The sequence below is a fragment of the Bufo bufo genome, chromosome 10 (assembly GCF_905171765.1).
Source record: "Bufo bufo chromosome 10, aBufBuf1.1, whole genome shotgun sequence".
Classification (NCBI taxonomy): domain Eukaryota; kingdom Metazoa; phylum Chordata; class Amphibia; order Anura; family Bufonidae; genus Bufo; species Bufo bufo.
Genome location: NC_053398.1, coordinates 128,969,614 through 128,994,620, shown reverse-complemented (window position 1 = coordinate 128,994,620; position 25,007 = coordinate 128,969,614). Strand labels below are relative to the sequence as shown.

Here is a 25,007-nt window from a genome sequence, read left to right as displayed (position 1 = left end):
AAAGATAAGGTCAACCAGTGCATTAGGTGTCCATAATAATCATTGTCCTGCACTGATAGGGTAATGACTAGGGTTATTCCATCAGCAACTGCAGTAATCGGTGGGAGGCCTGTCTGGTCCATCGGATGGCATTGAACGATGGTTGGTTTATTGAGAGGTACAAGCTTTATCATCTTTCCAATGAAGGATCGGGGGACGTTGCTTAGGACAGCAGAGGACTGGACTCATTGAGGAGAATTGAGAGCAGAGTCCGGAGAATCTTCCTGTGGGCAGCGGGGAGGGAAGACTTTGTAGCTGTAGTACTCTACTACTTGTTTGGGCACTTCAGCCAGGACACATTTTGCCAAGGCAGCCGGTGAAGCCTGAAATACAAAGATGATGGTTGAGAGAATCATTTACCACCATTCCTCTGTGGATTTTGGGAAGTGGTAGTCTTCTTATTTTAGCAGAAAATTTTAAAATGTGCAGCAAACTTTACATCGTCCTAATTTTCAACTAACCAACCACGGGAACTCTTAAAGAGGTTCTGCCTCTGATATAAATGTATCTCACCCAACAGATATTGCTGTGACATCACTTCCCCCAAATACCACAATTTATCAAAACTGCCACTGCACACTGTGACAAACCAGTTTTGATTTTCAGTTGCTGTTGGTTATGTCCTTCTTTGGAGCCTTATAAAGTAGGACGTAGGAAGTCTCATTGGTAACTACAAGGGGGGTGATTAGTATCACATGATCTTCTGATGTCAGCACACATCTCATTGCCATAAGACATGATTGGACAACAGTCAAATGGCAAACCAGGAAGTGGGATTTAAACATGGGGGATAAGAGAAAACTCCAAATGGGGTAAATAAAAAAAAATACTGTCCAAGAAGGAATAGGAGCTAGAGTAATTGATGAAAATAGACTTTAGAGTGGGAAGCAGTGGATGGCACAACCCCTTTAGCATGAAAATAACAAACATAAAAATGATTTGGCAGAATGGTATCAGTAAGATTTTAGAGGTAGGAATCATGTCCTCAGGGGCAGGCAGTAGGTCCTTGCAGGTAGGCAGGTTCTTAGGGTGTAAATGATCTAGGTATGTATATACATGCCGGATATGCTGCAGGTTTTCCATCCGAATATGTGGCCAGAAAGTCTGCAGCATGTCAAGATATGTTCAATACAATGTGGACTTGGATGTTTGCCATGTATTTGCAGCTCAAACGGCCGCCAATCCACACACATGTTAGCCCACATTCAAATTTGGTATGAAGTTATTGCGTGTGAACATAGCCTTATAGTAGTAGCAGCTGAGCAGTGGATGAGATTTCAACAAATCTTAGAAAAAAATCTGCTAGGACATGTCACGGATCTTGCCATGAATTCACGGCAATATCTGCAGTAGAATATCCGTGGTGGACATACCCTTAGTGTTCCAGTGGGCCTCAGGAAAAAACAGGTGATACTACATGACAGAAGGTTATATGATGTTCTATTATGTTTAAAGGCCATAAAAAACGTACATTTTTGAATTCTCTAAATGGAACAAACTGGACGATGTCTCGGAGAACTGGTTCCCCTTTGGGTGCTCTCAGAATTCCATCATCCCCATCAAGAATCTGCATGTCGGTGAAGTCTGCATTTCCAACTCCCACAATGATGATGGACATAGGCAAGTAGGATGCACGCATGATAGCCTCTCTGGTATCTGCCATATCTGTTACCACTCCATCCGTGAGGATGAGCAGAATATAGTATTTCTGTAACAGAGACACATGTGATGACGACACAGACATTTGCTGGAATTGGTTGATCATTTTTGCAGAATTTATGCCTTATCACCCACCGAAGCCTCTTTAGTTCTCTCCTCTTCTGCTGCCAGCCTTGCCACCCTGGATATGATAGGTGACACATTTGTAGGGCCATACAGCTGAATTTTAGGGAGGCAATTCTGGTATGATTCCACTATGCCTTGAATACCTACAAATAATGAAAAAGAAATATCAGATGTGACCTTGCATAGCGTAGACCATATAAGTGACATTTTATATAGACCTTTTGGTAAGGACCTATTATGTTATTTTTCTACTTTAGCTGGGTCTACTACTAGAACAAGGCAATTTCCATTCCCTCTAAATGTCATATGATCAAAAGTTGTCATCCTCTCGTAGCCTTTCTCAACCATTCTCTAAGGGGCATGTGCTACTGCTATCATTTATATTGCATAAAACATAAGAACTCGTGGAAGTTGTTGAATTTAGTGTAATTGTGGTTTTGGGTTACTTTTAGTCCTTACCTTCACATTCATCATCATCAGGGTTGAAGTTGATAGCAAAATCATGTGAAACCTGGAAATGAACAGACATGATGAGAAGGAAGGTGAGGAGAACCATAGCTTCTTGGCTTGACACAACTGTGTTGAAGGATCCAATATCTTGTTCATCTACAAGAAGGTCCTTCATGGGACATCTTTGCCTTAACACAACGATGTTGAAGGATCTCCCAAATCTTGTTCTACCAGTTCATCTACAAAAATGTCCCTTATGAGACATCCTCGTACATAATTTACTTACCCTTGTCCGTCAAAAATAAGTACACGGGACATCACGCTCCTTATGAGAACTGTGGCTATTTCCTGCCATCCTTTCATGAGTAGATGCTGATTCTTTCAGAAAGCAGCACAGAGTTAAAGACAAAAGAGAATGACAAGCAGCTTGTGAGCCGCGAGGAGCTAATGTCAAGGATTCGTTGGCATAGTCGCCTGGTGTGCAAGGTCAGGAAGTGACACTGATATATGAAATGCATGAGTGTAGTGACAGAATGAGAGCATCAGAGGATCTGCACTGATAGAGTGGAAAAAATATCCAAACACTCAAGAGGCTCCAAGGAACCAGCAAGAAGATGATGCTCCCATTGGCTGATTTCATCTTAGGCCACCAGGACAGGTCAGTATTTGAGCCTTGAGGAGGTGGCTACTTTCAGTATAAGTAAAGTTGTCATTACAGCAATGCCTCAAGACATGACAAGAGTGAGATAATGTAGCAGACCTGTAATATTCATGTCTAACTTCCCTGGGGGAAGTACACTTGACTTAAAGGGGTTGTTTAGAATTAGAAAACTGGTGTAAGAAAAGAGAGGGGGGCGCTGTAAGTATAGCTATGGTGGCCATAGTGTTAGCTTGCAAACCTTCTGTGTTGTGCTTGACACCCAAATCTCATATCTCCTAAACATCTGGAGTCACAGCTTTGTCCAGATATCTGTCCTGATAAAAAAAGATGAATTATACATTGAATTTTGAAATTCACTTCCTCAGATTACAGGAAGAGCAGGGGGATAGAGAAAAATGGGGGACTATGTAGGATGTCTGGGCTACATCTGAAGTGACATATTTAGGATTATTTCTTCTACTTGGTCCAAGAAACCTCTTGGCTTCTTCATTTTCTAGATGGATTCCACTGGTGACTATTGGGATTAAAGGTGTTTTTCCCCATTAACAACTTTTACCTCCATTCCCACACCGATCATGAGAATGGAGGTCCCTGAGTCCCCTGTGTGAATGGACATGGGGTCCACGTGTGACCACTGCACCATTCACTCCTATGCTACTGCCGAGTACAGCGCTCAGCTATCTCCGTCAATCCTACAAAGGTCAATGGAGTGGTGATCACACATTTGCACCACTGCTCCATTTACACGGAGGACCATGGCACCCCCACTCTTGCGATTGGCATGGTGAGGCCCAGTGGTCAGAACCCCCAGTGATCATACATGAGTGATAAATGTTGTTAATTGGTGAACCCCTTTAATGCTTACTCTCTGTAACTCTCTGAGCTGCAGGATGTAGTGGGCATGCTTTGCACACAAAAAACTATCAAAGCTTACATATAAAAAAGGTACATAACAAAGTACAAGTTATGGATTCTCCCCGAGCTCAGGAACATCAAGACCTGACAAAGGCATTGGGGGGGTATCTTTGCTCGTTCCTCTAGATGTTCTGTGTTTTTTTTCTTTTGTCACTTTCAGATTCAGAATTCTTAGTGACACGGTTTCATATCTATTGTTCCCAAGACTTCAATTGAAATCTTGGTCTTATCACTTTGAGAATCTCACGGCCCTAAGTGTCGGTAATTACCTGCGATTTACATCTCATTAGCGGCAGAACTCTTGTCTGGTGAATGATATGATATCGGGCTGGGTGACATTCAATCCGACAGCATAATTCTTGCTTGCAGCATTTAGAGATTGTTACCTGATTGTCCTTCGTGGGGGAAGCAATATATAAATAATCTCTACTTTGCAGAAAATCACCGGCTTCATATTAAATTCGATGTCTGGGCTGCTATCGAGCGGACAATGGTAATCATCACAATACTGATACGCTCCAAGTCTACGGCGGTATATATAGAATATTAATACAAAGTATTACAATGGAGACTAGCCACAGAAGCGGCTCTAGAATACAGCCGATAAATTGTCTCCTCGATGTTATATACTAAGAAGATCGTCCAGTTATTGATCTCTTACCAATAAACTGATTACAGGGTGTCCTGCCACTGGGACCTCCAGCGATCATCTGTCATCAATCAGGGTATCCGGCAGCAACTGCTCAATTTCCCTGCAGCACCGCCACAGGGGAAATAAAGCATTACACCCTGCTGGGTCCTCCACATATACTCAAAGGATCAAATTTTCGCTAATAGATAAGGATCATCAACATAAAAGGGGTTGTCCCACTAGGGCAACTCTATCTCCTAGCCACAAGTTAGGGAATAAGCATCTGATCTGCGAGGGTCTGAGCGCTAATCACGAGATCGGGGGCCCATGCTCTCCATTTGATTTGAGAGGCAGACATGCATGAATGTCTGTCACTCCATTCAGGGAAACTCGCACCATTTTGCAAGCAAGTTCAGCCAGTTATGTCTGCGATTGCGTTCACTTGTTCAGCTTTTTCCGTGCGGGTGCAATGCGTTTTGATGCCTTTTTTCACGCGCGTGATAATAAACTGAAGGTTTACAAACAACATCTCATAGCAACCATCAGTGAAAAACGCATCGCACCCGCACCTGCACCTAAAGACCCATTCACTTCCATGGGGCCAGGGCTGCGTGAAAAACGCAGAATACAGAACATGCTGCGTTTTTCACGCAACGCAGAACTGATTCCCGCGAGGAAAACTCGCTCGTGTGAAAGGGGCCTAAGGGTACGGCCACAAATTCAAGTTTCTGCGTGCAGTTTTGGAAGCCAAAGCCAGGAGTGAATTAAAAAATAAATAAAAAAAGGAGAAGTCCTATCTGTCTTTTATAATTTTTCTGCTTTTATTGATCCGCTCCTGATTTTGGCTTCCGAAACTGCACCCAGAAATCGGACCACGTGTCCGTACCCTAAGGCTTCCTTCACACAGAGGAGTTTTTTGTGGCAGTTTTTTTAAACTGTTCAAAAAAGGCCAGGAAATATTTTTTTTATTTTTTATTTTTTGGGTTGCAGGTTTGACATGCATTTTGTTACGGATCGTGCACACAAACGTATGTGACCCTTGCCCGTTGTGCGGAGCATGAATAGCGGTCCGCAATGCACGGGTACCGGCCAAGTGCATGCTGTTTGCGGATGCGGACCCATTCACTTGATTGGGTCTGCGATCTGCAAGATATTTTTGCGGTGTGGAGGCTTTATAGTGCTGCCGTGGGCTTCTTATCCATGCCTCAGCTACACACCGCTCCATCTATCTTGCGGACTGCTGACCCATTCAAGTCAATGCGTCCGCATCCGTGATACGGAGTGCACACGGCCGGTGGCCGTATATTGCGGATCAGCTGTTTGCGGTACGCAATACGGGCGCAGGGCACGCACACTCGTCAATTATTTTCCTGTAGAGAACTCTATAAGACGTTACACATCTCGAATATCCCCCCCCCCTCAAAAAACACCTTAAATCTAAAGATATTCCCCACAGTTATACACTGAGTAATTAAAAGTGAACACTCCCCTCCTTTGCACGTGATTCATTATGGGATAATGGCTTCTCTATGAGTAATCCTTTATTTTCAGCTTTTAGTCACTTTTTATAATAACTAAAAAAAATAATAACCCCTCACTACAAAAGAAATCAGTCGAAAGCAGCATCGAAACGCTAGAAAATGCAATAATAACCGCAGAATCTGAGATGACAAAGGGCTGAAAATGGATCAAGGACGGCAGATAACCACAGGGGACGAGAAGCCGGGCCAACGATGGAAACCAAAAAAGCTGACACTTCAAACATCACTGTTCCTTATGGAGGCTACATTTCAGGGGCTCCTAAACCTTCTCCTTGTCTATACAGGAACCTGACTGTGCAGCGGAGATGAATCGAGGATGGCGGAAGCACAGTCTACATGATGCCTAGTCTCGGCATTCATTCCCTATTTCTATCCCTGTAAATGAACAGGATGGATGATGTGTTTCATCCGAAATTTTTTGTACTGCATGGTGATGTTTTGGTTGGTTAGTCCTGCCAATATTAATGGCCTCGGCCATCATTTATCTAATGAGTATGGCCAACTGGAGCGATTTTTGGAGATGTTCTGTATATATGATAGGTGAGGGGGCCCAAAGTACTCCAGTCTAAGCTAGAGGGAATGTTTTTCAGATTTATTAAAAGGGCATTACTATAGGGAGCCTTTAAGGGGGATTAAAAACTTCTCTGCCACATAAGACATGAATATTATAATTGGCACCTGGTAAGTGGGGGGTCCGTCATGGTACACATTTTGCACCGGGGCCCCAGAATTTTGGGTTACGCCCGTGGGAGCCTTGTTTGGCACCCATTGGATACTGCATAAAAAGTCCAACATTAAATCTAAATAAAGGTAAGACTTTCTGGTTGTATGATCTGTAGTGGGGCTCACCAGTTGCCCTATTTATGCCAGGCTGATGCCCAGGGCATGAAATGAACGAAATGCACTGGACTGATGTTCTTAAGCAGACATGTAATCCTTTCACAGACAAAATGCCTGTAAGGAACGTGCAACCCTATGTTTCTGCGCAGAAAATATCTCGTCGTTTTCTGCCCTACGGCGCTTTTATTTACCTCTAAATTACGTGAAAAATAATGAATATTGCCAACAACTGAACCGGACCTGACAGCATCTGGAGGCAAATCCCCGGGCATCTGTCTGTAACGCGCAGGAAATATATAGGAATATGTAGGAATGCAAAAAGAAGAATATAGCATCAATATTCACAGAAATGTAAAATAATATAAATTATAAAAAAAAAAAAGTTTGTGAAAAAGATTTTGAGACAGCCGAAAAATAAATCAAAACCTGCACCACAAGTCAGCAGGTACCTCGATAGAGTACGTTTCATATGTTTTGTGTCGTATTCTAGATATTAACCTCTGTAAGCGATTGGAATATTAGGGTTCTCACGGAGGGTTGCCGTTGAAGATTCAAACATGCAGACAAGTACCCACTTTTGACAATCCCTTTTTGTTAAAAGGATCCCTCAATGATGAGCTGAACACAAGGTGTCCTGCTGTTGGGTGAGAAAACCTGGCATTAAGTGTTAAAGTCTCCTGCAGCAGCACCCCCAGAGGGGACATGAAGCATTGCAGTTTATGTATAAAAATCCACAAGTCATCCATGTAATGTACAGACATGCGAGGAGAATATAACTACTATAATACTGCCTCTTATGTACAAGAATATAACTACTATAATACTGCTCCTATGTACAAGACTATAACTACTATAATACTGCTCCTATGTACAACAATATAACTACTATAATACTGCCTCCTATGTACAAGAATATAACTACTATAATACTGCTCCTATGTATATTACTACTATAATACTGCTCCTCAGTACAAGAATATAACTACTATAATACTGCGTCCTATGTACAAGAATATAACTACTATAATACTGCTCCTATGTACAAGTATATAACTACTATAATACTGCCTCCTATGTACAAGAATATAGCTACTATAATACTGCTCCTATGTACAAGAATATAGCTACTATAATACTGCTCCTATGTACAAGAATATAGCTATTATAATACTGCTCCTATGTACAAGAATATAACTACTATAATACTGCTCCTATGTACAAGAATATAACTACTATAATACTGCTCTTATGTACAAGAATATAACTACTATAACACTGCCTCCTATGTACAAGAATATAACTACTATAATACTGCTCCTATATACAAGAATATAACTACTATAACACTGCTCCTATGTACAAGAATATAACTACTATAATACTGCTCCTATGTACAAGACTATAACTACTATAATACTGCCTCCTATGTACAAGAATATAACTACTATAATACTTCTCCTATGTACAAGAATATAACTACTATAATACTGCTCTTATGTACAAGAATATAACTACTATAATACTGCCTCCTATGTACAAGAATATAACTACTATAATACTTCCTTCTATGCACAAGAATATAACTACTATAATACTGCTCCTATGTACAAGAATATAACTACTATAATACTGCCTCCTATGTACAAGAATATACAGTTGCAAGAAAAAGTTTGTGAACCCTTTGGAATGATATGGATTTCTTCACAAATTGGTCATAAAATGTGATCTGATCTTCATCTAAGTCACAACAATAGACAATCACAGTCTGCTTAAACTAATAACACACAAAAATTTTAATGTTACCATGTTTTTATTGAACACACCATGTAAACATTCACAGTGCAGGTGGAAAAAGTATGTGAACCCCTAGACTAATGACATCTCCAAGAGTTAATTGGAGTGAGGTGTCAGCCAACTGAAGTCCAATCAATGAGATGAGATTGGAGGTTTTGGTTACAGCTGCCCTGCACAAAAAAAAAACACACACCAGTTCTGGGTTTGCTTTTCACAAGAAGCATTGCCTGATGTGAATGATGCCTCGCACAAAAGAGCTCTCAGAAGACCTACGATTAAGAATTATTGACTTGCATAAAGCTGGAAAGGGTTATAAAAGTATCTCCAAAAGCCTTGCTGTTCATCAGTCCAAGGTAAGACAAATTGTCTATACATGGAGAAAGTTCAGCACTGCTGCTACTCTCCCTAGCAGTGGCCGTCCTGTAAAGATGACTGCAAGAGCACAGCGCAGACTGCTCAATGAGGTGAAGAAGAATCCTAGAGTGTCAGCTAAAGACTTGCAAAAGTCTCTGGCATATGCTAACATCCCTGTTAGCGAATCTACGATCCGTGAAACACTAAACAAGAATGGATTTCATGGGAGGATACAACAGAGGAAGCCACTGCTGTCCAAAAAAAAACATTGCTGCATGTTTACAGTTTGCACAAGAACACCTGGATGTTTCACAGCAATACTGGCAAAATATTCTGTGGACAGATGAAACCAAAGTTGAGTTGTTTAGAAGAAACCCACAACACTATGTGTGGGGAAAAAGAGGCACAGCACACCAACATCAAAACCTCATCCCAACTGTGAAGTATGGTGGTGGGGGCATCATGGTTTGGGGCTGCTTTGCTGTGTCAGGGCCTGGACGGATTGCTATCATCAAAGGAAAAATGAATTCCCAAGTTTATCAAGACATTTTGCAGGAGAACTTAAAGGCCATCTGTCAACCAGCTAAAGCTCAACAGAAGATGAGTGTTGCAACAGGACAACAACCCAAAGCATAGAAGTAAATCAACAACAGAATGGCTTAAACAGAAGAAAATACGCCTTCTGGAGTGGCCCAGTCAGAGTCCTGACCTCAACCCGATTGAGATGCTGTGGCATGACCTCAAGAAAGCGATTCACACCAGACATCCCAAGAATATTGCTGAACTGAAACAGTTCTGTGAAGAGGAATGGTCAAGAATTACTCCTGACCGTTGTGCACGTCTGAACTGCAACTACAGGAAACGTTTGGGTGAAGTTATTGCTGCCAAAGGAGGTTCAACAGTTATTAAATCCAAGGGTTCACATACTTTTTCCACCTGCACTATGAATGTTTACATGGTGTGTTCAATAACAACATGGTAACATTTAATTCTTTGTGTGTTATTAGTTTAAGCAGACTGTGATTGTCTATTGTTGTGACTTAGATGAAGATCAGATCACATTTTATGACCAATTTGTGCAGAAATCCATATAATTCCAAAGGGTTCACATACTTTTTCTTTCAACTGTAACTACTATAATACTGCCTCCTATGTACAAGAATATAACTACTATAATACTGCTCTTATGTACAAGAATATAACTACTATAATACTGCCTCCTATGTACAAGAATATAACTACTATAATACTGCTCTTATGTACAAGAATATAACTACTATAATACTGTCTCCTATGTACAAGAATATAACTACTATAATACTGCCTCCTATGTACAAGAATATAACTACTATAATACTGCTGCTATGTACAAGAATATAACTACTATAATACTGCATTCTATGTACAAGAATATAACTACTATAATACTGCTCCTATGTACAAGAATATAACTACTATAATACTGCCTCCTATGTACAAGAATATAACTACTATAATACTGCTCCTATGTACAAGGATATAACTACTATAATACTGCCTCCTATGTACAAGAATATAACTACTATAATACTGCCTCCTATGTACAAGTATATAACTGCTATAATACTGCCTCCTATGTACAAGAATATAACTACTATAATACTGCCCCCTATGTACAAGAATATAACTACTATAATACTGCTCCTATGTACAAGAATATAACTACTATAATACTGCTCCTATGTACAAGAATATAACTACTATAATACTGCCTACTACGTACAAGAATAAAATTACTATAATACTGCTCCTATGTACAAGTATATAATAGTGCTTCTATAAAGAAGTATATACATCTAAATAAGGTGAGATAATACCTCACTAGAGGATCCATAAATCCGCAATACACCTTTCTTTTTAGGTATAGAGCAGATAATTTGGTGCACTGGCCTTATTGCTAATAACATCTCGTCTCCACCCATTTAACAACTGAACCAAGCAGAACAGTGAAGACTGATGGCCTAGAGTTTCATCTTAGTGAAATGCACCCCAGGAATCATTTGTGCAATGGACTGAATTAGCTGAAAGCTTTGTGCATAATGCTGCAGCCTCTATATTTGCAGTTGTGAAGGGTAATTGCAGCGGTGGTAATTATCCATCACTAATTGATGCAATTAATTAACCCAAACTTTGAAGGATTGAAGATGAAAGCACAATTAAGGTTGGACTATCATTCATTCCAATGTGTATTGTAACCATTTGACAATGTGGCTTCTACAATGTGGTGAGGAAGCATTGAAAAACCTATAAGGAAAAAAATTGAATATGTAAAAGACAAATAAAAGCAGACCAAACTAGAGACCGAGATGGTTTTGTATTAATGGAGATAAATAACTTTACTTCTGGGGTACCCCCCGCTGATGCTGCCACCCTGCCTGATTTTTTAAAATATTGCTCCTGCGCCCCGCTGTGCCCCCCTGTTGTTTTCCCACTCAGTATGTTAATACTGAGGATCGGTACAGGGAGGAGGAGACGCCAGGGTTTCTCAATGAGCGTCTTGCCAAAGAGAGTAAAACTAACCCTAAAATGTTCTTCAATTATATAAATGGTAAAAAGTATAAATCTAAAGGTCGGCCCTTTACAGAGTAATGAGGGGGGAGTTGCAGAGAGTGATGAGGAGAAAGCAAAGCTATTAAATATTTTTTTCTAAACTGTATTCACTCAGGAAAATAAGCAGTCAGATGAAATGTAGAATGTAAAAGTAAATTCCACATTAAAAGTGTCCTGTCTGACCCAGGAAGAAGTATAGCGGCGTCTTAAAAAGATTAAAATAGACAAATCGTCGGGACCAGATGGCATACACCCCCGTATCCTAAGAGAATTAAGTAATGTCTGGACAGACCCCTATTTATGGACTATATACTGACAGGGAGTGTTATACAGGATTGGCGCATAGCAAATGTGGTGCCAATATTCAAAAAGGGTCCAAAAAGAGAGCCCGGAAACTATAGGTTGGTAAGTTTAACATCTGTCGTGGGTAAACAGTTTGAAGGTTTTCTAAGAGATGCTATCTTGGAGTACCTCAAGGAAAATAAGCAAATAACGCCATATCAGCATTGCTCCATGAGGGATAGGTCATGTCAAACTAATTTAATCAGTTTCTATGAGGAGGTAAGTCCTAGATTTGACAGCGGTGAATCAATGGATGTCGTATATCTGGACTTCTCCAAAGCATTTGACACTGTACCACATAAAAGGTTAGTATATAAAATGAGAATGCTTGGACTGGGAGAAAACGTTTGTATGTGGGTAAGTAACTGGCTGAGTAATAGAAAACAGAAGGTGGTTATTAATGGTACACACTCAGATTGGGTCACTGTCACTAGTGGGGTACCTCAGGGGTCAGTATTGGGCCTTATTCTTTCCAATATATTTATTCATGATCTTGTAGAAGGCTTGCACAGTAAAATATCAATTTTTGCAGATGACACTAAACTGAGTAAGCAATTAACACTGAGGAGGACAGTATACTGTATATATATATATATATATATATATATATATATATATATATACTACAGAGGACAGTATACTGCTACAGATGGATCTGGATAGATTAGAGGCTTGGGCAGAGAAGTGGTAGATGAGGTTTAACACTGACAAATGTAAGGTTATGCACAAGGGAAGGAATAATGCAAGTCACCCGTACATATTAAATGGTAAAACATCGGGTAACACTGACATGGAAAAGGACTTAGGAATTTTAATAAACAGCAAACTAAGCTATAGAAACCAGTGTCAGGCAGCTGCTGCCAAGGCCAATAAGATAATGGGTTGCATCAAAAGGGGCATAGATGCCCATGATGAGAACATAGTCCTACTACTTTACAAATCACTAGTCAGACCACACATGGAGTACTGTTTACAGTTCTGGGCTCCTGTGAACAAGGCAGACATAGCACGGTTCAGAGGAGGGCAACTAAAGTTGGTTTCAATCCTCAAATAAGGCACAGAATCTTGGTGGTTTCAGTACACAAAAAGTGGACCTTTCATAACATTGCATATTAATCAGCTGAATAGAACACAGACAAGTCATATAACTACTGTATATCTCTCTCACATCCCTGTTCATCACACAGTGACCATACCTAGGACTATAAGGGCTCTTTCACACGAGCGGATGCGGTGCGGGTAATCCGCTGCGTGAAAGAGAGCCAAGCCCCGTTCCAGACAGCAGAGACACGGAGCATTAACAAACATGATAGATAATGCTCTGTGCCTCTCTGTGATCTTTTTACTGCAAAATCATGGTGACAACTTTATCTCACTGTGATTTTGTAGTAAAAAGGTCACAGAGAGGCATGGAGCATCATTAATTATGTTAATCGTGTCTCTGCTGTCCGGAACGGGGCTTGGCTATCTTTCACACAGCGGATTACCCGCACGGCATCCGCTCGTGTGAAAGAGCCCTTATAGTCCTAGGTATGGTCACTGTGTGATGAACAGGGATATGAGAGAGATATACAGTAGGTATATGACTCGTCTGTGTTCTATTCAGCTGATTAATATGCAATGTTATGAAAGGTCCACTTTTTGTGTACTGAAACCACCAAGATTCTGTGCCTTATTTGAGGATTGAAACCAACAAGGATATTGTGCACCTTAAAGTTACAGTAACCAAACCAATTTGTGAGTCACTGTATTTACAGTTGTTTTCCGTAAAGTTATACTGTTTTAAGTTTATTGGGTCAACGATTGGGATACGAGGGAAGTTATGCATGAACCCTACAAATGAAGTCACAAATCCATTCATTCGACATTACAATATTAGATAAGAAAAGCTGAAAACTGAAGATGAGTAAATTACTGTTAATCACACTGTGTCTTTTCTTGCGATTCATTATGAGCTCGGTGATATTTGCTTGGTTTGTTCTACCAGACGTGTACACATCAAGACCAATTACAAGAACCATCAAAGACGTTTTTCAAAAGAAACATTTCCTATTTGATTTGCGACATCAGCACTTAATTGAGAGCGAGTTCGGTTGCCATCAAACACTGATTAAAGAGAGATCCTTGTGCATTATTCAGAGTGTGATAAATTGGTGAAGCACTCAGAAGAACTTAAGAGATCAGTGAGAGGGACGAGCCCAGAACACAGACACAGTATGTGTTGCTAATTACTGAGGGTCATTGATGAAATCTCACATATCGAGAGAAGACAGAGGAGGGTAGGTAATGGAGAAATAGGTCACGGGCATAGTCAAGATTGCCACCAAAGAGCAAACATCAGTTATAAGAATCAATGGAAGGAATATAATATGTCTTGAGACAAGAGGCTATTAACGAGGAACTTGAACCTTCTGAAATGTGACAACCATGAAAGGGCAATGCTCTGCAGAATTGAACTGTACTATGAGCTAAGGGGAAAGAACAATGCTGCAATGTTCTCTGCACAGACAGACGGTCTGGGTGGAGAAATGGACATGTAAATTGGCTCAGTCGGGTCATTGTTCAGTCCATTCTACACTTGGACAACACATGGACGTGAATATTGCCCATAAGAATAGGCCCTAAGGCTATTTCCTCACTTGAATAGGGCAAAGGTTTAATACTAGGCAAAAGCCCCTGTGTAAATTATCAGGGCTAGAGCTCCACCAACCATTCCTTCTGCTGATTGGTGGAGATCCCAGAGAATAAGATAGGCCATCAGATTAAATGGGTGTTCTGGGAGTTCAATTTTGATCACCTATCCTCAGAATAGATCATAAATATCTCATTGGTGGGGGTTCAACTACCAGCATCCCCACTGATCAGCTGTTTGAAAAGGCTGCGGTGCTCCGTTGAGTGCTGTGGCCTCTTCCTAGGCCAGTGACGTCACTTGCATAGCTCACATGGTCTATGTGCAGCTTGCTTCCATTCAATTGAATGGGCCTGGGCTGAAATACCAAGTACATCCGCTGTACAATATTAAATGGGTCATCCCATGACTAATGTAAAATATGAAAATCAGACATCATCTAGTACATGACAATCTCTTTGTAACAAAGCTAGAACCAGCCCTGTACCTCACATGGATCCAGAGATCTCACCATTCATTGCTCTGCTAGATTTATATCAAGCTGGAAGCTCAAGGGGAGTGTCTTTTCTATTGCAGCTCAGGGGGCGTGTCCATGCTCTCCCTATCACAGCTCAGGGGGCGTGTCTCAGCTCTCCCTATCACAGCTCAGGGGGCGTGTCTCAGCTCTCCCTATCACAGCTCAGGGGGCGTGTCTCAGCTCTCCCTATCACAGTCCAGGAGGCAGTTGAAAGATGAAACTGAGCATGTGCGGCCATCTCAGTGAGCAGGTCAAAGAAATAAGAAAAAAAACAAACAGCAGGTGGCGCTATACTGATACATTTTATTAAATAACTCAGTGGTGATGCTACATTTTTAATTACATGCAATAACAAAAGAATTCAGATCCAGGTGCTGGTTTAAAAACTGTACAATATTTTTCATGGGACAACCCCTTTAAGTGCTGTGCTTGGTATCACAGTCTCTTCAAACAGCTGATCGGCGGGGGTGCCAGGAGTCGGACCCCCACCGATCAGATATTGATGACCTATCCTGAGTATTGTACTCCTGGAAAAGCCCTTTAAGTTTTCCCAAAAACCCTATTTGAAGAGTATGTAATGATATGTTCTGCAATTACAGTGTATTGCCAAAAATATAAAGCTCTTACCTCGTATTTTGGAGGAATGCGAGCACCGAATCCAAGGGCAGAGAACCTTTTATCACTAAAAAAAAGATAACAATCACGAGTAAGTATAGGCATTGAATACACGCAATACACAGAGACTTCAGGAGCATTTTATCTTACAACAATGCATCTTTTAGGGCATGCAACTCTGCGGTGGCTTCCCCTGCTCAGGGTACAATGGGCATTTATAATAAGAGGGAAATTTAGTAGAAACTTCATTGGCACCATTGAAATGGGCAACGGCATGAGAGTTTGCTTTCTCAATACTCTTGAATGGTTGAAATATATGATTGGTTGGTTCACCAAAGTCCCATGATGTATGAGCACATTCACAACAGAAGCTTTATTGGGTACAAAATGGGATTCTTTCAAGTAAATATAAATTCATTTTGTTTCCAAGTGCTCCTGATCTTACATGCAATCAGTGGGTGCACATGGTTGGGTAAGGTGCTGTGGTGATACATGCCAGGCAAAGCGATTTGATGAATGGAAGAAACATCCCTCAGCGTAAAGAACCAACCAGGTGCAGATGAAGAATCCTCAAACTGTTTATTGCAGAATCACTACGCATTGCAACACTATTCACCTGAAAAAGGGGAAGTGGTCCCCAAAACGCGTAGTGATTCTGCAATAAACAGTTTGAAGATTCTTCATCTGCACCTGGTTGGTTCTTTACGCCGAGGGATGTTTTTTCCTTTCATCATGTACTAATTCTCTGTGAGGGCCCAGGCACGCTCATCTGAGGAGACCTGCATCCGTGGCTGAATACCAACCTCTCTTTTGGGGAATGATTTTATTCCCTATACGCCGACAGTAGTGTTTTGCCTATTATTTGCGCAACCATTTAAGGTGAGCCTCCAATTTGGAGTTTATTTTACCTTTCCCCATACGTTTTCGCCCTATGGTGCGCACTCTTATTTGTTTATTTAGTAAACAAACGCCTGAGAATTTGAGACAAAGCGATTTGGAAGACTAGAAGGAGCTATAATATCTTGCTCCTCCGAGGCCACGTATCATATGTGAAGCCACAGACAGTACAAACACAGAGGAAGGGCTGCTGAACACCTGTCGTAATCTTGGCAGATTTCTCCCACAGCAACTAAGGCCTTCAGATACTCGTTGGGTTGGTAAGGGTTAATATAGTGAAGGGAGCAGCTATTTCGGGGATCTCCATTGGACGCTGTAAAGTCTATGGCAACCTTACAAGAAGAAGCAAAGAGTTAAGCATGTTAGTTTCCAGGTACAGCCATGAAGGTGCAGTAGATGATTACGACGGAGAAGCCCATGAGATGTTGCAAGCAAAGAGTGAAGAAGAAGATGCAGAGCTAGAGGACAACTTAGGGGGCCAAGACAGCTAGCAAACCCAAGATCTTAACTCTCCTGAGATTTGCAAAGAGTTCTCCCTCCTTTTCTATTATGGGCCATGCTCATGAGTGAAACTAAGAGGGTAGCTGCTATAGCAACTGTGGCCCACCACCAAAATAAAGGGTGACTAAGAGATGATGGGCAAGAAATGTAGAAGTAGTAGCTAATGGAAAACCACCAAGAGATCAAAGAAGGAAGGACAAGACACAGGAAACAGAACAAGGACCATGGGTGTAGCTATAAGTAGGGTAGAGGTAGTATCTGCACCCAGGCACTGGTTTCTAAAGAGGCAACATAAAAAGACATTAGTGCCATAATGGTGGATGGTAGGTGGGAGGCACTGAAACAGATTTTAAGTTAGGGCCAAGGCCTTCAAGTTATACCTCAAACAAGTTAGTTATATCCTTTCCATTTCTTAAACACTGTTGATGGCAGTCATAGAATGAGAACATATACTACATATATATTAAGCAGATCACAGAAGATGTACTTACGGTAAAGTGGATTTGACATCCACCCATTATATAATCGAGGAAGGAATAGACTCGGTGTATCTGTAATAAATAGAGAGGAGGAGACATTAGAAAATGAAATATTGCATGGCCCCATTATTCAGAGAGAAGAACCTGGGACTGAAGCCCTAGGATACACCTCCAACTCTTTCATCTTCATCAATGCCTTTCATACATCAAGCCTAAAATATAGAAGAAAAATGGCGCTGATGCGTTACCTTCAGATTAGATAATATAACCACCCCAGAGTTCTTGTAGTTTCTTTTCTTAATTTTGTATTTAGGATTTATACAGTCCCATTGTACCTGAAAAATAAGAGACAAAGAATTTTCCGTTTCAGCCCCCTAGAGAGTGCAATAACATCCACTGAGCACCACCCTAAAGTCCAGTCTAGATGGGGCTAGGGGTACAAGGAAGCATAACAGGTATATAGACAGTGCCTTCTTCTTTGCTGACTGGCCAAGAGGGGTCACCTGAGCCATTCAAAACTCCTTGAGGAGAGAGGCACCATGTTCTCGGTCAAGTGATTCTTCCCTGGTGGTCAAAACCACTAGAGCTTGACCACTTTTAGTGCCTCTTGCAGAGGATACACCATGGAAGGAGCAATCCCAATGACATGGATATTTTATGGAAGTGTCTCCTAATAACCTGTGGATGAACATATGGCAGGTATAGTAAACACTATATAGAGCAAGGGTACATATTGTACCATAGACGGATCATGTGGCCTGTAGAGGAGGCTGAGACCCAGTTGGTCCCATGAACATTGCATGTGGCGAAAACACAGTGCAGGAACCCCCTCTAGAAAGAAAAAGGGCGAGGAATTGGTGAAGGATCATGAAAAGGGTGTGTAGTCGGAAACAAACTGCAGGCCCTTCTGTCCTAAGTACCACAATCCGGTGCCTATTTTGATCTTTGCTATGGGACCCTTTCTATTCTACTGTGTTACGCTACTGCCCAAATCCCTCTATTGTCTCTAATGTCACCTTACAACGAGTTGGATGTGACAGTCCTCTAGGCAGCAATTTACGAGAATACAAAGACGTTTACTGCAAAAGTTCAGAACTGCCTGGGTTAAACCAGGACATAAGCCACAACTAATTTCCATTTCAAAAACCAACATCCCTATTTTCCACGCTTGTCTGCTCCCTGTGAATCCTATCTCTTTTTCTCACCTTGTTCCCACCGATTCCTTTCTGCATCTCTTCAAAGGTTGCGTAAAACTCTCCAATAAAATCATGTTTTCCGCGGGAGTCATAATCCCAGACTAGGCACTGGAAGAAGAGAAGGGAGGGGGGGTTGAAAGTGAGATAAGGAAGAGAATGAGGAATTAGTAGAGAGAAGAAGAGGAGATGGAGGTTACTCTAATGACAGACGAAAAGCAAGGAAAAATGAATTCTCGAATATAAGAATACAACTTACCCTGAGCTTTCTCTTCTCCTCACAGCAGCATAGAGAACTCAAGGATACCTTAAATGGCTCCCACACAGGGTTCAGGTTATTCTTAACAACCTGAGTAAAAATAAAAAAGAGAATTTACATGAATAGGTGATGCCTGACCCTTATCGATCACTGGAGGGTCCAAAGTCCTCTGGTCTTTTTCGTCCCATTTGCACAGGGAAGAGGGGTCTGAATGGAACAGTGGTTGAGCGAGGAGCAATGATGAACTCTGTACCCCTGTTCTAGTGATCATGGGAGTCTTAGTAGTGGGGTCACTAGAGTGTGTGCAAGTCCTTCATCTAGCTGCTGGGGTGGATGAATCTGACATAAATATATCTGTTTCTGATGGCTTTCTCTGCTCTCCCCTCCCTTCTCTCCGTGTAACAGATAGCAGCAGGGAGGGGGAGGATGTTTTACATGGTGGCAAATCAGAGAGTGGAGAGAATCCAAAGATAGCAAGCTGTAGACAGAGAGGAAAACACATGCAAGACTGTTAGCGGGGGGAAGACAGCAGCACCCTGGACACACAGACCTCATCTGGGACCCGTACCTATATCAAGAACGGAGCAGGCCAAAGTGGTGGTGGCTGGAGGACTCCGGTCCGGCCACCACCAAGTGCTCTCCCGATAGAAGTGAATGCGCATAACCGGCCACCACTCCCATTCACTTCCATGGGCCCAACGAAAATAGCCAAGCCACCACTCTGCTATTTTTGGCGGCCCCATAAAAATTAATGGAGGGCAGCTGCGCATACGCAGTGCGCCCTCCACCACTTTCGGGACTCCGTTTAGAAGATAGGTGCAGTTCTCAGTGGTAGGATCCACACCTATCAGACAATGGGGGCATATCCTAGCAATATGCCCCCATTGTGTCAGATGAGACAACCCCTTTAAGTCAGTTGTACACTCAAGCCAAGTTCTTCATTTGTCCTACATTCAAACAGTCCTCATTATTCTCATACTCAAACTATGCTCACTGATCATTCTTATACTCCACTCACATCAGTCATTCGCACGCCTTACCGAGACTTATTGGTGACTGACCAGTGCTCTTTGGACTTCCTACCACCCAAGTCATGGTCACTGGTCAATGTTACACACCAACTATGCTCAGGATTTACTCCCTGTGCTTCGAGGTCATTGATCATTGGTCATGCTTACACTTAATGGGGTTGTCCCAGGGTGACAGCTTATCAGCTATCCACAGGGGTGGGGCCAACCACTGGAACCCCCATTATCCCTGGAAAATGGGTCCCAGGACCCCTGTCTCAATGAAGGACTGTACTTGGCTATCTTTGGCGGTCCCATAGAATTTGAATGTAGCGTCATGCTCAACCTCCTTCAAATGGAGGAGATAAAACCCCCATTGCCGTGATTGGTGGAGGTTCCAGTGATCAGCTCCCCACCGATCACACATTTATTACCTATTCTATCCATACACATTAGATTGTCGCCCATTTCCACCCAAAAATGGGGGCCTTTGCACTCATGGTTCACACTCATATGTAATTGATCTCAACTAAAGCTCATTTTTTACTCATCCACCTGCTCTATTCACATTTAGCCCTCTTCCTCCCATCTTACCTCTGTCCTGTACACCAGTTGTTCGCTTTGGTCATCATTTACTCTGTACAGTTCCAGGAAGGGGTCTGATTTGCTAAAAAGGTCCTAGTGCAAAAAATAAAGGCAGTCAGTCAGAGCCACAATAGATTTACATTACATTGGTGAATATGCACTGATGCAAATATATTACGAGTTCCCCAATTGTTTTACAGATAGAAATCAGCCCCAGACGTTTCGTTCTTATGACTGCATATGGGTGGCACCATTGCAATGTACTGTACCACGTACCTGCCTACTGTTCTTCATTTGCATCCTGTCTGAGGCCATAGAATGATATGACTGCCATTGTTGGATTAAAAAAAAGTGTAAGATGTGACTACGGTTTATATCAAATTTTTGCACCTTTTTGTTTTTACGGCCCAGAATCTGCGCTGATATTCATATTATGCTTTATAATACTAATATGAATTCAGTTTTTCTGATACCGAGCTCCAAAATACCTGCATAAAATTGAATGATTGATGTCTGGCCGTTTACAGCTGCCACTAGAGGGGGATGTAGAGCCTACCGCATACTATCTTATTATTGCGTTCAATGTATGCACTAAGCTTCCCCTAGTGGTGGCTCAATACTGTCATCTAAAGAGCACTTGTCACCTCTCCTGACATGTCTGTTTTAGTGAAATAACAATTCCAGAGCGTGTTATCTTAGAAGTATGTGCTGTACCATTCTCCTAGTCATTTGTGAATAAATTGGCAAAAAGGGTGTAACCAGGTCAGGGTGTGTCCCCAAACACTCTCACACTGTCCGATCAGAGCTGACTGTGCCAGACTGCATCCCTTTCACAATGGGAATGGTAACACTCAATTGTTAATATATACATTTCCAGCAAGAATAACAGAGGAACAACACAACACAGAGTTCTAAGAATGGATGGAATAGAACTGTTATTTCTTGAGGAATCCAAGAACTTATTAACATAGACATGTCAGGAGAACATACATCTATGCCAATGCAAAAGACTTAGACAAAAACAGAGCTCCAACCTCTATATACTCCAGTAAGTATAGATACTGGTTTGGTAAATCGTAAATAGTGCTGACAGCAGTTTTCAGAGGTCAAAACTGCTGATAGATTCCCTTTAACATCATACGTTCCACAAGTGAGCCTATCGTTTTGGCAATACCCTAGGGATATCCCATTTGTGTCTCTAAGAGGAGGAACCCGCAAGTCTGTCTCCAAAAAGGAGGCTGTACCCTGTGCCTGTCACCTTGTCATCCAGTTTCTTTGCGCAGAACGACAGCTCCACATATCCGTTATTTCCAGAGATTTCTTCTGAAATGACCTGTGGGAAGAAGCATACCAACATAAAGAATAAAGGGAAATCAGAAAATTAAGACGTAAGCTATACTAAGAATCCAGCCATCCAAGATGACATGATCAATGCATTCAGATAGGAGGCCATAGATGGTGCTTAGGGGACAACAAGGCCGACCATCACCAGATATATACGTCCCAAGCCAAAAGTATATGGACGCCCATGGTTCATCGTATGCAACCTACTAATTAAAAGTGTTCACATACTTGTTATGCATGATTATGGGACCTGTTAGCAGGAAGAGGTGGTGGCTTTTTAAAGCAGGAACCATTAGATCCAGGTGCTGACACCTAGTCTACCAAAGAAGATCGCTCAACCGGGGGGTGCACCTCCAATGAGGCCAGGTGAGGCAACTGCCTAAGGCGGCGAAAACTGGAGAGAAGTGGGCGCGGTGGGAAATCAGCGCTTCCTTCGTGGAAGTGCTCATCTCTCTACAGTCAACTGTATCACAGTACGCTTTTAAAAGTATGGCTAGAGGGAGGCACCGTTTCAATATTCGCCTTAGGCAGCAGAAAGGCTAGGTGCACCCCTGCGCTCACCCAGTTATGTCTGATCTCCCCGTCACTCTGCATCAGACTGATGGACAAGACAATCATGTTGTTTGCGGCTGTCACTCTAACTTTTTCAGCAAAATGAATTTACAGTATGCAAAAAGAAAATCCCCAAGTAAGATCTGATTAATTATCTTCTAATTACTCTGCTCAAAGTGATGCACAAATAATATTTATATTTTAATGTATTATAAAGATGCGGAGGGTTGTCATTATTGGCACATATATCTACCTACCGCCCTACCTTGCCTTAGGCCCATGCAGAGCTCAGCACTGATGCAGGGGTAGTGTTAAGGCACTGTGCATAGTCTGAGTGAGAGGCAGTATGCATCTGTATCCAGTGGTGTAACTATAAGGGATGCACTTGCAATGGTCACAGTTGAGACTGGGTCACTGAACCAGGGGAGCCCATAGACCCTGTTCACCACACACTGACTCTCTTCATGATTGGGCAGAGCACTCCTGAGCGCTCGCTGTGCCCAATCACAGGAAGAACTGTGCACTCGACTTACAGATATAGTTGCAATGTCCTCTCTGTTCTCTCACTGCCTGCAACTCTAGGATCAGTGCAGGGAGAGAACAGAGGAGTATAAGGCTGGAGTGGTGAGTAACCACTGGACCCCAGGAATGCAGCATTAGCCCTTCCATTGCCCTAGACCAGGGTTTCTCAACTTCGGTCCTCGGGACCCACCCACCTGTCATGTTTTCAGGATTTCCTTAGTATTGGGCAGGTGATATAATTAGTGTCCATGCATCAGGACTTACCACAGGCATTCATTCTGTGGGATATTCTCAAATCCTGACCGGTGGGTGGGTCCCGAGGACCGGCATTAAGAAACCCTGCCCTAGACCATTAGGGATTAGGACATTAACCCTTTCTCTGCCCTAGAAAACCAAAGATTAATACATCAACCGCCTCACTGTCCCAAATCACCAGGCATACTGACATTAACCTTTACACTGTCCTAGACCACCAGGGATCCTTCCAGGCATTAACTCTTCCATTGCTATAGACCACCAGAGATTAGTATACTAACCCTTTCTCTGCCCTAAACAACCATGCATACTGAAATTAACCCCTTCTCTGCACTAGATCAACAGGGATCCTTACCTAAACACTCTCACTGTCTTATATCACCAGGCATATCCCTACAATTCCCTAGACCACCAGGGATCCTGCCAGGCAATAACCCTTCCATTAGACTAGATCACCAGGGATTAGGTAATAGACCACCAGTGATCATTACATAAACCCCCTCATTGATCTATATCACCATGCATGCTGACATTAACTCCTACATTTCCCTAAACCACCAGGGATCCTTCCAGACATTAAACCTTCCACTGCCATAGATGGGCAAAGATTAGGACATTAAGCCTTTATCTGCGCTAGACAATCAAGGATACTGGAAATAACCCCTTCACTGCCCTTAACCCCTCACTGTCTTATATCTCCAGGCATGCTGGAATTGAGCCTTACGCTGCCCTAGACAACCAGGGATCTTGCCAGGCATTAGCCCTTTGATTGCCTAGGCCACAAGGGATTAGGACACTAACCCTTTCTGGCCAACCAGGGATGCTAGAATAAACCCCTTCACTGTCCTAGACCAGCAGGGATGTAGACCCTAAGTTTCTCACTCATTAGCTAAGCTTAGAGTTAAATCTGACATCAATTAAGCTGAAAGTTATGGGTGGCCCCCAGCCAGACGTGCTGATTGGCTTATAGGCCGTTCTCCTAGTGTCGCAATGTATTATGCTATGTATTTGTTGGATGCTATCTACCTATCTATCTACTGATATATCCATGACTCTCTTCACAATAATTACTTCTCCACCTGCCACATTGCTTAAAATGCTGTTGCTTCTTTAATAGCTGGGTGACAATCATCACATTTCCTTCGAGTGTCGAGACCTGTCACCTAGTTTTCCCACAGACAGAAAATGTCTAGGTACACATCAGCACAAGGGAGAGGATTTATCACTAGACAGGTTTGCCTTTCATAGGTCTGAAAAGAGTTTGTGACAAGCTCATTATAGGCAGCACTGGTGGCCATATTGTCTGTCAGTCGTCATACTCAAAAACCGGTATCTGAAATAGAATATCTACCTTCAGGGTTGTCCACACACATAGAACCCATATCCTCTCATCGATGGATATTAATATAAAGAAGAACAGCTTGATACATCTCAGCCACTGCTGGATATGGGTGAAGGGCTAGATACTGAGCTCCAACACTTTCAGTAATGGTTAATGATTCAGGAATTGATCTGTGACCCATGAATCCCTAATCTATTAGACCGTCTTCCCCACAGTCCCATGTCTAAATACTGCAAGTAAGTTTTAGAGCAGCTCTCACCGTTATAGTGGACTTTCCGGCATATTTTCCATATTTCAGGAAGAGGCCTTTGGTAATCCTTTTCTGTGCAACGATCTAGTAAAAGAGAAAGGAGCACAACAATATTCATG

The 25,007-nt window shown here is 42.1% G+C and overlaps 1 protein-coding gene across 1 annotated transcript in view; it reads right to left on the bottom strand.

Moving 5' to 3' along the window:
* Positions 1-224: 224 nt before the first annotated feature.
* The window catches only part of CPNE7 (copine 7), a 42,539-nt gene continuing 17,756 nt past the window's right edge, over positions 225-25,007 (bottom strand). The window contains exons 3-15 of the mRNA XM_040410616.1: positions 24,898-24,972; positions 21,882-21,956; positions 20,633-20,716; positions 19,032-19,121; positions 18,785-18,883; positions 17,828-17,914; positions 17,592-17,651; positions 16,798-16,931; positions 15,715-15,769; positions 2,284-2,335; positions 1,834-1,967; positions 1,511-1,747; positions 225-362 (exon numbers count right to left, since the gene is read on the bottom strand). Coding sequence (XP_040266550.1) covers positions 225-362; positions 1,511-1,747; positions 1,834-1,967; positions 2,284-2,335; positions 15,715-15,769; positions 16,798-16,931; positions 17,592-17,651; positions 17,828-17,914; positions 18,785-18,883; positions 19,032-19,121; positions 20,633-20,716; positions 21,882-21,956; positions 24,898-24,972 — 1,320 coding nt within the window. The remainder of the gene's footprint in view (positions 363-1,510; positions 1,748-1,833; positions 1,968-2,283; positions 2,336-15,714; positions 15,770-16,797; positions 16,932-17,591; positions 17,652-17,827; positions 17,915-18,784; positions 18,884-19,031; positions 19,122-20,632; positions 20,717-21,881; positions 21,957-24,897; positions 24,973-25,007) is intronic.